Raw genomic sequence first — 13,408 nt, forward strand, 5'->3', positions numbered from 1 at the left:
CTGAGAGAAATGGTATTACTTAAAATCAGAATTACTTCATAATTTTATTGGCCCCTTGCCACTTTTATCCCCAGCTAGACTCCCTGTCTGCATCCTCTGGGCTGGCACTTGGACCACTGGAGAGGCAGCTGGTATTCATTTAACGTTGCTTTGGGGAGACACATTATACTCCAGGCCTGGTAGGTACAGGAACGAGTGTTGCTTCAGGTTTTTGTTTTTGGATCCCCTCTGGGCTTTCTGAGTAGTAGATCTTTTATACATGTTCTCTTCCAGGATAATGTTAGCTTGGAAACTTTTCTTACACCATCTAATTGTATCTAATCCTCATCTTTTCTCATGCTCATGCTCCTAATTTCAAATCCAATTGAAAGATTCAAATCCTTTCTGGGGAGCAGCTGGGGGGCCGCTGGGAGGGTCCTTAACTCAGTGTCACCTGCTCACTTCTCCAGCAGCCAGAGGGAGATTAGTCGACTTTCATGGGTTTTGCCTAGATAACATTTTTAGTTGCTAAATGCCCCTCCACTTTCTTGATTTCATACCCCTGGACTGTAATTTGGCTTTAGACAAAACAATATACTTGGGGTTGAATGTGCCACCGTGCTTTCTGCACTAGCTGCTACACTAAAGTCACGCTATAACCAGATATTTAGGTTTTTTGTTTGTTTTTTTTTTTCCGAGACAGGGGTTCTAGCTGTCCTGGAACTCACTTTGTAGAGCATGTTGGCCTTGAACTAACTGAAATCCACCTGCCTCTGCCTCCGGAGTGCTGGAATTAAAGGAATGTGCTACCACCGCCCGGCCCAGATATTCACTTTAAACTTGTCTCAAGGACCTTTGGGGTTGCACACTACAGTAACGTCTGCCCAACAACAAAATATTTGTTTCAGCATTTTCTAGTTTGAGTCATACTTGAATCATATTTGCCTTTGGTCAGTGTCGTTTTTGAAAAAAGCATTCTGGCAGAAGTCCATAGGTGAAGGGTGAGAACCAAAGCACACCTGGGCTAGGAAGTTGCTCCACATCTAAAGCCCAGGTGTCTTCTGCCCTGCTGGCTAAAGCTGTCTTTAGAATGGTTCTACCTTGGTTCCAGGGCAGCAGGCTACGCGCTGGTACAGCCTCCTGCCAGGTGTTTCCACTGATGACCCTCTTTTAAAACTTCACTAACATGGAAGAGGAGGCAACGCATTTGCATTTACAGTAATTGCTCGCAAAGCCAAGGGGGCTAAGTGCTGGGAAAAGCAGGAGCCCCAGGCTGCTCCTCCCGGACTTGTTGGCTGCCAGCGGCGAGCGGCGGGGCGGTGGCGGTGGCGGTGGCTGGCTCCTCCCGGGGGGCGGGCTGCTCGGGTCGCGGGCGGGAGGAGGAGCCGCACGGGGAGCGCTCGTGCCGGCCGGGCTGGAGGAGCCGCGCTGGCCGCCCGCGCCGACTCCGGCTGCACACGGCAGGCCAGGGCTGCGGCCACCCGCGCTCCGGCCACCGCCTCGTCCGGGCCCGCGGACGGCGCGGCGCGGCGGCGCGGGGGACATGTCCGGCGGCCGCAGGAGGGGCAGCGCCCCCTGGCACAGCTTCTCCCGGTTCTTCGCTCCGCGGAACCCTTCCCGGGACAAGGAAGAGGAAGAGGAGGAGAAGCCGGGGACCGGCCAGCCGACCGGCGCGAGCCGGGGCGCCGCCAGGTGGGAGCCGCGGGGACGCTGTTCGCTCCGTCTTCCTTTGCTCGGGTTTCTTTCGGTCCCGCCCTGGGTGGATTAGATCTGGCGAAGTTCTTGCTCCCGGCCGGTTCTCCACGCGCGCTTCCTTTCCCGCCGCCATCGGGGCTCGCCGGTCTGTCCCCTCCACTCGGGTCCCCTCTGCACCCCCTCCGCGGGTGCTTTGCCATCTTTAGTTTTTTTCTCGAAGTGATTAGCGAAAGAGTTGTAATAAGAGCTCCTAAGACTTCTTCCCGAATCTGAAGTCGTCGCCAGATTTGTTTACAGTTTAAATGATGCCGCCCTTCCTCGTTCCTATCTCTCACTTGGGACATCTGGCTGAAAGCTCAGATTCGGGGAAGCAGGGCTGAAGATGGCTGAGTGTAATCATTAGTATGTGCCTTCTTTGCATAATCTTTTTTTTCCCCCTCTACCCATGCTGCTTTAAAGATTGACATTTTAAAAGACTCGTCTCATTAAAATGCCCGTTTTTTTTTTAATCCCTTCATCCTCCCTGAAGGTAACTCGCTCCTTTCAACTTTTTTTTTTTTTTTTTTTTGAGACATGAGGCCAACTTCGGTTGCACCAGAAGAACCTGTAACCCATGTCCTTGGAAGGTTGCCCTCTAGAGAGCTATATTTACCTCACACTAAAGACTTGGTGATGGACTTCAAAGAAAAAAAAAAAATGGATGGGAAGCAACTAGAGTTCTAGTTCCATTACTGTTGAGGGTTTATGATTGCTGTGAGTCCTTTGTGCTCCTTGGTGTTCCTAATTATGAAACATTATCATTCTAATCACCTGTTAGCAAAATACATCTTTCCAAGAAATGGCCAATTCTAATTGACTGGTTATTCTTCCTTGGAAGTTACAGATACTGTTGACCTGGTTGTCGATGGTTTAAGATCCGAGGTTTCACGATCCTTACTGATAGTTTTAAAATCTGGCAAGTCTCACCTGGGATGTGGTTGCTGTCACGGTTGTAACATCTCTAATAACAATCTTCAGTGGTACGAAAGCTCAGAGTGGTGGACTGGAGTGAGCAGGACATTTCCTATCAGCCTTGTCCTGAAATCCTGCCTGCTCCCCTGGCCTGTTTGCCCTTTTAAGGCAGACACTCCTCCATTCTGAACTCTTTCTGCCTGGGGCCGACTAATCTACTGCTAGATCCTCTTCTATGCTTCTCTGACTCTCCTCACCACCCCATAGGCACAGGCTGTGGCTTTTCACAGTGCGATTTTAATTGTTCTTATGCTAGCACTAATTTTGTCCTCATCTTTTTTAGAACTGGCCAGATGTTAAGGGGATTGCAGATAATCCCTGGTGTGGGTGTTTAGCTGTTTTTATATGGGCCTAAATCTTTCTTTTCGCAGATACAAACAAACTCAAAGCCGTTATTGAAAGTGTGATGAAACAAATGGGACCACTCAGTGGTGGCTATCATCATCCCAGTAATAGAAAAACCCTGGTGTTAACAGGATTGGAAACAGAATTGTGATCTGACACTGTGATCCCATTTCAAAATGAAAGGGACATTTTGGTGGTTTCTCTTTGTGGCAGTAAAACCTTTTAGTGTTAGTGGAGAGCAGGGTTCACCTTTTGTAGTAGTGGTTTTAGGGTAGAAGAGTTAGTCCAGTCAATGTGATGTTGATTATTATAGCAAGTAGCCATGTAAAGATAGCTAGGAAAAGGGCTCCCACATAAGAAACAATATTGGCAACCTGTAATTTGTCTAGCAGTTTAAAACTTGGGAAGTGATATTTGGCACAACTTTTGACAAACATGAATGATCACAATCTGTTTTACTGTTAAAGTTTCAAAGAGAGCTGCTCAAACTTACCCAGCTATTTTTCACCTGTGCTCACAACACTGGGACCCCTTTAAGTAGATGACCTATGAACACCTGCCTTTTTTGTTTAAATCTTGGGATGAATTTTTTTTTTTTTTTTTAATTCTGGCTTTCCTCGAATAGGCTCCTCTCCTGCCAGAACTCATTGTGTTGGCTTACGATTGTTTTATTACTCGGCTTGCTCATGCCCAAATACAAAACAGGATACTCAACTTCTTAAGAACAGAACCCCTTAGCAGTTTAAGAGAATTAAGATGAAACATAAGTATTAACAAGACTGATGAAAGGGCCATTTATGACATCCTCTCCCTCCACAGATGTTTGCTCCCTACCAGTGAAAACAAAGGCCAAAGGGATAAGTTGGGGTAAACACTGGGTCTTTGGAGGTTGCCAGTGCTCTATGATGATGTCCTTCATATTATTGTAGTTCTTTACTGCTTGCTTTTTGGAGTGTAAGGCAACCTTTGTTTTCAGTGTGCTGTGTGTTCCTTGCTTGGGCTTCACCTGGTGTGAACACATCATTTATTGAGTGCTTTATTGCTGCTACTGTGTTCTCCATGAACCATCAGCAATCAAAGAAGGTTAAGGATCACCTTTTGTTGAGTATTTAATGTGTTAGTCAATCAGATCCTGGAAGTGCTTATGCCAGGATAGATTATGTAGAAATGAAAGCTGCAATTAAAAGTTTTCACAGGAAACTCTCAAGAACTCGAAGAATAGGTCATGCGGTGAAGGCACACACCTTTAATCCCAGCACTTGGGAGGCAGTGTCAGGCGGATCTCCAAGTTCGAAGCCAGCCTGGTCTAGAGAGCAAGTTTTAGGACAGTCAGAGATATAGAGAAACCCTGTTTCGAAAAACCAAACCTAACCAAACCAAAATCCTCCCAGATTTTAATGTCTCATTTTGAGTTGTCAATATATTGTTCAGCCCAGTTGATTAGCACATGAGGCCAGACTCCTTAGAAGAGACGAGAGGAGTCCAGTAGGGGCCTTATGGTATACAGGTGACTTTAAATGGCTCTCTATGAGTTGTGGATGTTTCTGTTGGTAGAGAACTTGGGAGAAATAGGAACAGGTATGGCCGGTGGTACACGAGGCCTGTAGGAATTTAAGGTCTGTTAAGGAGATACACGTTGATGTGGGGGGTGGGGGAGGAGAGAGGGAGATATATCCAGAAAACAAGGTTGGAATTGAGTCATTAAGTCTCTAGAGAGAATGGTTGACTCTTCACTGGGAGGTTTTATTTTTTTATTTTTTTTAAATGGCTCTGTTAAATGGATATGGTTAGAATGTGAAACTTAGTAGGTGAACCCCTGCCTTATTTGCTCTGCTTTGTGAAAATGTTTGCACAACCAACCTTCTTTCTTGCTGTGTCACATGATGGACCTGTATAAACAGGGCTCCATGCAATATCCATACGTCAAAAGGGAGCTCACACAGTGAGAACAACATTTCTCAAGGGCTAACTGTTCACTTACCCTGAGCAGAGAGCTTGCTTTATTTAGTGTCTCATTTACGCGGTACCACGGGCTAAAGGGGTGCTACACTTACTTAGAGGCCTCTTACAGTTTTGAAGACAGTGAGGATGAGGCAGTGCTTAACGGTAGGTCCTACTTGCATCTGGGTGTAACAGTTCTTTAAACGGACTCTCCTGTCCCACTGCAGGACATTTGATGCCCAAGATGTCCACCTACCAATTGCCAGTAGCATCTGTGTCATTTGGCTAACTCAGTACACCTTCACCTTCAGGCAGGTGAATGGGAGGGATTGTGGTAACACTTTCAGGTGAGACTGATTTGCATGTGATCACAGGGGAAGTAAGACTCAAGGGTAAGGATTGAATTTAGGTCTTTGACTTAATTGCTGTGATTCATTAAACACCATTTTCTCTTCCAACCTTCAAAAATCATACCTTTTCAGCATATATTAAAAACTGGGTTTGGCCGGGCGGTTGTGGTGCATGCCTTTTGTCCCAGCACTCAAAGAGGTAGAGGCAAAAGGATCTCTGAGGCCAGCCTGATTTACAGAGTGACTTCCAAAACAGCCAGAGCTGCACAGACAAACCCTGTCTCGAGGAGTTGGAGTGAAGGGAAGCTGAGTATGTTGGATCATTCCTGTGGTCCTGTCATTCCAGAGGCTGAGGCAGGAGGACTGACTGCTTCAAATCCAAGTCTTGAGTTCCATAATGAGTTTTAGATCATTCTCGACTATAGTGTGAGAGACCCTATCTCACAAACAAACACATATACATTTGACTAAAGAAGCCCTTTGTTTCAGAGTGGGCACTGTGACTTTGATTTTCAGTGAACTGTTAAGAGTATCAGAATAGAAGAGGGGAAGACAGGCTCCCTAAAGTCAAGATCAGGGCTTGGGTCAGTTAAAGAGTGAATCTGTGCTGTTGGTTAGAGCATTAACCAGGTCATCTAGTGATTTCCAGCTAGGGGCAGTACTTTACTCACCAAGTGGGTTTATGAAATGTAGCTGGAGGGTGTTTGTACCTGTCATCACAGCTGAAGGTGTTGAGTGACAGAGGTCAGGAAGCTAATGGACTGTAGAACAGGAGATAGGATTGAAAAGAAAAAGAAAAAGTATTCTGATGACCAGGTGAGAGCTCTTGGCCTTCTGGTTAAGCTAGGATAAATAAGGACGCGCCTGTGCCATGCCAGGAGTTCATACACGAAGTAGTAAAAATGCCTAGCAAATTCTAGAAGCCCTCAGAGGCGTTTCTGCCAGGTTAACTCGGAACATGGAACTTACTCTTGGCAGCAGGGAAGAAATGGTAAGCTGTTTTACAGTTCAAGACTCTACCTTTTGTAAGTGAGGATCTCTCCCCCCACCCCGTTTCATAGGATGCCTGTGGGATCGATCATTTGTGAATTCTTGCTGTGGGGGTCCTTGGAAAAGAATTCAGTTGTGTAATACTGGAATTGTAATCAGAACGCCCGCCTTTATTGAGCCATGGATGTTTTTAGCATTTTTTTTATTCATCAGTGGAAAATAAAGAAAAAGAATAATGACAGTTTGAAAAGCAGAAAACAATCCCTCAAAGTATTCCATTCCCTATTTGAGTGGAAGCTCAGCTATGTTAGAAATGCTAAAGGATACAGTGGTGGCAGGGAAGCTAGGTTGGTATAAATTCAAGCCAGGGGCTCCAGTGAAAAGAGAGCCACCACGAGATGGAAGTTGAAGAAACTACTGTTAACTCTACAGGCTGATGTGCATATATTCCAAATATGATGCTGCATAGTGGGCAGATAAAGATGATGGCGTAAAACTAACCTCAGTATAAATATGTTTTTGGCATGGATGATTTGTTTGGTTTAGAAAAATATATTACATTTATTTTGCTTATTTGTGTGTGTGTGTGTGTGTGTGTGTGTGTGTGTGTGTGTGTGTGTGTGTGTGCCTGTGCGCGAATGTCCAAGGGCAACTTGCAGGATTCTTTTTTTTTGTCTTCCACCGTCAAGTCCCTAGGATTGAACTCAGTTGTCAGGCTTGACAGCAATTGCCTTTACTGGCTGAACTGTCTCATTGGCCTGTATTTCTTCATTAATGCCATATAGTGGATAAAAAGTTTAGTTGGGCCTCAAACCTCACAGGGACTTTTCCCTGAGTATGTTTGCTAACTCAGAATAGTGGGAGATGTGGTCCTAGCTGGAGCCAGAGGCTGACAGTACTGCTTTCTCTGTTCCCCTTGCTCCTCCTCTGCAGCCTCAACAAGAATTTATGCATAGGTGGAGCCAGAAAAGTGCATTCCTTGAGGATTCAGCGTTCCAAGTGTGTAGTGATCTGTGCACTGAATAGTTTGACTCTGCTAGAGGACCTGTTGAGGGTTTGTAGCTAGAAATAATTCCCCCCCAGTGTTTAGCAGGTAGGTGTTACTAGCTAAGCGGTGGAACAGCTCCATCAGGACTCTCCCTCAGTGTTTAACTTCTGGAGTATTTCAGGGAATTGTTCCAAAACACAGAAATAGCAGTCTGCTTAGCCACCTAGGGTTTTTTGTTGTTGTTCCTGGCAGATTAGTGATGACAGAATGAAACTAACCTTTTTTGATAGTCTTGTGCTTGGGGTTTTGAACAGATACAATCTTTGTTTCTTGTAACCCTCTATGCCACATTGGGAGAAGTTTCTTTACTTCATCTCTGAACACATGGGGTTGAAGGATTGGAAAGGGTTCTCGGCTAATCAGTACCAGCGGTAGAATCGGAAGTCAAGTGGCTCTTTCTAAATCTGAAGATGCCTCCATTATGTAACAGTAGTCTCTGCTTAACTTGGGAAGAGCCATAGGGAAGACTGGCCTTGGAAAAGGATCCTAAATGGAAACAAAAGACAATGGTGTGCAGCTAGTCATCTGGCCAGGTGGACTAGGTCAGTGTCTGTAGAACAAGGAATTTATAGTCTTGTGAGCGGGGAGAGGAAAGCAAATGTATATATCGTGAATTATGAATCTATATTTAAATACGCACACAAATAGATTAAATTTTGATAAGCAAGACTCCAGTTTACAATTGATAAACAGGATCCTTCTCATCTCCTTTTAACGGAGGGTTGTGGTGGTTTGAATGAGAATGGCTCTATGTGCTCATGTGTTTGAATACTTGGTCCTCAGTTGGTGGAACTGTTGAGAAGGTTTAGGAGGGGTGGCCATGTAGGAAGTACATCATTGCGCTTCAAAAGCCCACATCAATCCCAGCTAGCCTTCTCTGCTTCCTGCTTGCCTATCTAGATGTGAGCTCTCAGCTCTTCCAGCCATTCTGCCTTTGCCGGTTAAATGTTTTCTTTTGTATGTTGCCTTGGTCATGGCCTTTTGCCCTGCAGTTTAAAAGTAACTGTGACAAGAGTAAATTGATAACACCCTTTGGAGGGAAACAGGAGTTTCCAATGATGTTAGAGACCCATATACTCAACGGCCCTGCTGTAAGAATTCTGTCACACATATAAAGTTTGGGGGGGCGGGGGCTGGAGAGATGGCCTAGAGGTTAAGAGCACTGGCTGCTCTTCCAGAGGACCTGAGTTCAATTCCCAGAAACCACATGGTTGCTCACAACCATCTATAATGAGATCTGGTGCCTTCTTCTGGTGTGAAGCATGCATGCAGATAAATGTATACATAATGAATAAAATATAAATAAAATCTTTAAAGTTTTTGACAGGTTAAATGGTTTGTGAGAGTGTAGTGAGTGAAGATTTATTTTAATAGCAAAAGAGGAAAAGTAGATTCCTGTTAGTTACTAAATTGTACATCTGTCTACTATTTTTATGGTAATATCATGTACCTGTTGGAAGGCATGGCAAAACTTGCTCTGTGCCTTAAGGAGCTATCTCCAGGGTACATTTAAAAAGAAAGCACAACAAGGTACAAAGCAGGCTAGAGCTGTGCCTCCTGGTGGAGGCACAGTGTGCCTCAGTGGAGACTGAGTTAAGGGCCAGGGAGCAGGGAGACTTTCCCTGTCCAGCTTTGGACGCTTAAAACTTGTGTGAATCACCTATTATAGAAAGAAAGGAGATTGGTTTGAGACCTGCTGAACGTTTTGTCTATAAAAGAAGAAAATCTAAGAATTATTGATCCAAGAAGAACAAACTATGATAATTTTTTTCAAGTAAGAAAAATTTTGGTTAAGGATGCAAATAGTTGTATTGTGTACACTATAGGGCCATTTAGTTTGTTTTTTTGGGGGGGTGGGAGATGACGCTCTCTAAAGGTATAATGGAGACCTATATATTACTAATCTGTAATGTAAAACTGGGTGAAACCACAAAACTTTTAATTCATTTAGAGGTCACCTGCCACCCACCGTGACCACGTCCCGAGTTGGCTCTTCACTCCCAGGCCTTTGCTTGCCAACCGATAGGCTAATAGGTCTGTAAAATGAATATACTTTATATGTTCAGAAGACTAATATTTTATCGGAAAAGCCATACATAAAAACATCAGCTAATCCCTCCAGGCGCCTCCCCTTTTGGATCACATGACTTGAAAGCAGCTATCTACAAGCCTAGAAGAATTGAGTGTCATTGTGTCAGACACTTTACTAGGTTCTGGGAATCCAGAAGTGAGCAAGGTATGACCTAGTTTTTTGCTCCTCCTTTACTACCACTTCTCTCCCTTTTTCTGTCTTTCTGAGACTGGGTGTCACTTGTTAGTCCAAGATAGCTTCAGACTCACTGTGTAACTCAGACTGGCCTGGAACTTAGGACCTTCCTACCATAGTTTTCCCTGGTGCTGGGATTACAGGCATCCTCCACATTGAACCACTTCTTTCTTCCTCTCCTAAAAATGAGCACCAGGGGGTGGAAGGCAGAAGGGTGTAGAAACAATCAAGACGTGTGAGCCCATTCTTGAGATTTTTTTTTTAAAAAAATGCTTTAATTACACATAATACGTTTCGTCCAGTTATTTCTGTATCAATGTCTAAATAATGCCTTATTATTATTTACTCATTTTAGGTAGTATCTGTTAGCTTCTGATTATGGTAGATGAGAACATATTTTATGCCCTTTCCAGTTCCTTCACACACTCATCTAAACAGTTACTATCATTTGAGAGACTAGATAAAAATTGAGTCTTCAGATATTACTGTGTAAGTTTATTTTGTTTAGCTAAGCTGTGCATTATGATGCTTCCCTTCATGTGACCTTTTGGTTTTATGGAGCAAAACTGCCTCCTTTTTTTATTCTCACTGTTACTTCTTCGAGGATGCCCAATTTACAAAGTGTTCTCTTTTCTTTCCATATTACAAAATTACATTGCTCAGTTCCCCTCTATGCCCACCCCCCTGAGCTCTCCTTCCTCCGGTCTCATTCCACCTCTCTATTCAAATCTACACCAGCTCCCTCCAGTTTTGGATTTCATGTTTTCCTTGATTAAGTCCCTAGTTATGCAGGATTTTGTCCAACAAGGAATAGTAGATGTGAGATACATTTTCAGTTTTTATGTTTCTGAATATTTTCCCCCTATGGATTCTGAAGCTATTTCTTCATTTACTTTAATTCTGCTGCTGTTAAGATTTTTTTTCTAGCAAACTCATTTGGAGGCCTTTTATATATGTTACTAATTTTTTACCTTTGTAAATTTTAAGAAAATTGAATCTCCTTTTAATCCAGTACAAAGATGAATAATAGATTTTCCATCAGCTCCTTTTCATGTTGGCGAGCATTCGCTATGTTCCCTTCCTTTAGAGGCTTTGGTCTCAGTCATCCAGCTTGAAGGGTGATTCTAAAACTCCCCTTCCTATGGTCCCTTGTACTGTGCTTGGATCCCAGACCTTGAAGACTTATCGTTTCTGACAATTTCCTCCCAAATGTCTGTAATTTCTGGATGTTAGTTGGGATGTGAGTTAACATTTTCAACCTTGTGTTTCTTCCCTTACTTTTGCCCTCTAAGTCACTGGAATTTTTCTGGAATTCTTAGGCTATGCCAAAATGACAACTGCTTTTGCAGCCTTTTACACTGTAGTTTTGTCCACCCTAAATATTTTCTGTCTGTCTCCTCTTCAAAACTCTCTGTAGTACCCCTAGCTCATTTTATATAATAACTGATTTCCTTTTATTTACTCCTTCACTGTTATGTTAGTGTTTTTCAAAAGAACAAAATTAAATGTTTTCTCAAAACAAACAAACAAACAAAAAACAACAAAAAAACCTCTTTGTGAATGTCAGTGCTGCTGAACTTTCTATTGAGTGTGCACTGAACTCTATAACATCCCCCTCTCGCCACTGGCGATTGCTGATTTATTATGGCATAGTCAAGGTCTCTGCTTATTGACTTTGATGCCAGCACCAGGAGACAGAGGCAGGTGGATCCCTGAGTTCGAGGTCAGCCTGGTCTACAGAGCTAGTTCCAGTGCAGCTAGGAATACACAGTGAGACCCTGTCTCAAGAAGCAAAACAAACAAAAACCCAAAAGACAGATATTAGGTAGGTGTTCAGTGCCAAATTCTCTGAGACTGTTGGAACAAAGAGAAGACCCATGGTAATGGCTAGAACTCCCAGGTGGCTCCCCAGATATTGGTAGTTTCATTGGTTATGGTGGTGTGAAAGAAAATGGCCCCCAGAGGGAGCGGCAATGATAAGGATGTGTGGTCTTGTTGAAGTATGTCACTGTGGAGGCAGACTTTGAGGTGTTATATATATATACTCAAGCCACACCCTGTGAGCTAGACCACTCCTTGTTGCCTGTGAGTCAAGATGTAAGAACTCTTGGCTCCTTCTCTAGCACCGTATTTGCCTGCATGCTGCCTTGCTTCCCACCATGAAGATAATGAGCAACACCTCTGAACTGTAAGTGAGCCACCACAATTAAATGTTTTTCTTTATAAGAGCTGCTGTGGTCATGGTGACTCTTCACAGCAATAGAAACCCTAAGGCATTGGCATAGTGCGCTTTAGGAATTTACCTTGTATTTATCTGTCTTTTATGGAATGTAGTTATAGAAATAACCTGAAATGGTATTTCTGTGTTCTTACATATACTAATGTCATGTAATTTCTAGAAGTTGTATGCCAGAATTTTTTTTCCAACTTTTTTTTATTTGAATAGGAAACAGGATTGCTTTACATGACAATCCCAGTTCCCTTCTCCCACCCGTCCTCCCCTACCCCCCCCCAACTAAAACCTTATCTGTCACATATCTTTTCTGCTCCCCCTGGATGGTGAGGCCTTCCATAGGTGTCATCAGAGTCTTTAGTATCCTTTGGGATAGGGCCTAGGCCCACCCCCGTGTGTCTTGGCTCAGGGAGTATTCCTCTATATGGAATGGGCTCCCAAAGTCCACACCTATGCTAGGGATAAATACTAGGCTTCTACAGGAGGTCCCATAGATTTCTGAGGTTTCCTCACAGAAACCCATGTTCTTTATTCTTTGCATCACATTTATCCAAAAAGTAGATACTGCCTTAGTGACCAACTAGAATTTTCTCTCTTGAAATTGCCAGCCTTCCTTCCACAATGGGATATTTGGCACTTTACATTCCAATTCTGGCAGTGACTAGGTGAGGTGTGAACTCTCTGCCTTTGATTTCTGGTGAAGCACCAGGGGTCAGCTGCAGGTGGCCTCTTGTTGGTTAGTCAGAGTTGAAGCTGTGAGCTGTAGTGATTTCAGTTGTAAGTGGGTAGGTAAGGATCTTTGAGAATGTGGCATATAGTATGAAAAAGGAGTCACCACTGTGCAGTATTTATAGTTTAAGGATCTAGGTATTTGTTCTTAGTTGTATTTTCATTGAATCTTTTTTTTTAACTCAACTACAGTACTAGGCCATTTAAAATCTTTTTTTTTTATTGTAATTTATGCTTTGGTAAACCAGGCATTACATCCTATGAAAATATAAAATAAAGGCACATTCAGAACTCTGGCTTCCCAAAGACATGTCCCATCCTTTTGGGTCATTCCCCCATGTACATGTACAGATAATTTTACAAGTAAAATTTTCTCTTTGGGATTAAAATTTATGTATATGCCCTCAACAATAGGGCTTTAATGTTTTCTACAATAGTACATACGTTTAAATAAGCACTAAAATCTTAAAATTTAATCCTTATCAAAATCTTAGTTGTTGATAAATAGCATGCTGTAAAGTTGAACCAAAGCAGGGTGAAGGAACAAGGCAGCTTGGAAATGTTGGGTCTAGAGCGAGGTCTAGGGGTGTGATCATCAAAGCCTTCTACAGGGTAGTGTCTGAGCAGAGAGCTTGGCTGTATCTGGGAGTGATGCATGAGCACATCCAAACAAGAACTTTGCAGAGCGAGAGGGCACCGTTTGACGGTCCTGAGAATCCATAATATTGTGTGCCAGGGAATGAAGAGTGTCCATGGTAAGGGAGGGGACCAACAACCAGATGAGCTAGGAGTGGGGAGGGAGGCCCTAGCAAGAACTTAGC

The 13,408-nt window shown here is 43.4% G+C and overlaps 1 protein-coding gene across 2 annotated transcripts in view; it reads left to right on the forward strand.

Moving 5' to 3' along the window:
• The first annotated feature begins 1,357 nt into the window (after positions 1-1,357).
• Positions 1,358-13,408, forward strand: part of Crybg3 (crystallin beta-gamma domain containing 3) — a 104,163-nt gene continuing 92,112 nt past the window's right edge. The window contains exon 1 of one of the 2 annotated variants that reach the window (XM_035444432.1): positions 1,358-1,671. In XM_035444432.1, coding sequence (XP_035300323.1) covers positions 1,523-1,671 — 149 coding nt within the window. In that variant the 5' untranslated portion in view covers positions 1,358-1,522. The remainder of the gene's footprint in view (positions 1,672-13,408) is intronic. The other variant, XM_027412443.2, reaches the window with a different exon arrangement.

Source organism: Cricetulus griseus, chromosome 4 (genome assembly GCF_003668045.3).
Source record: "Cricetulus griseus strain 17A/GY chromosome 4, alternate assembly CriGri-PICRH-1.0, whole genome shotgun sequence".
Lineage (NCBI taxonomy): Eukaryota > Metazoa > Chordata > Mammalia > Rodentia > Cricetidae > Cricetulus > Cricetulus griseus.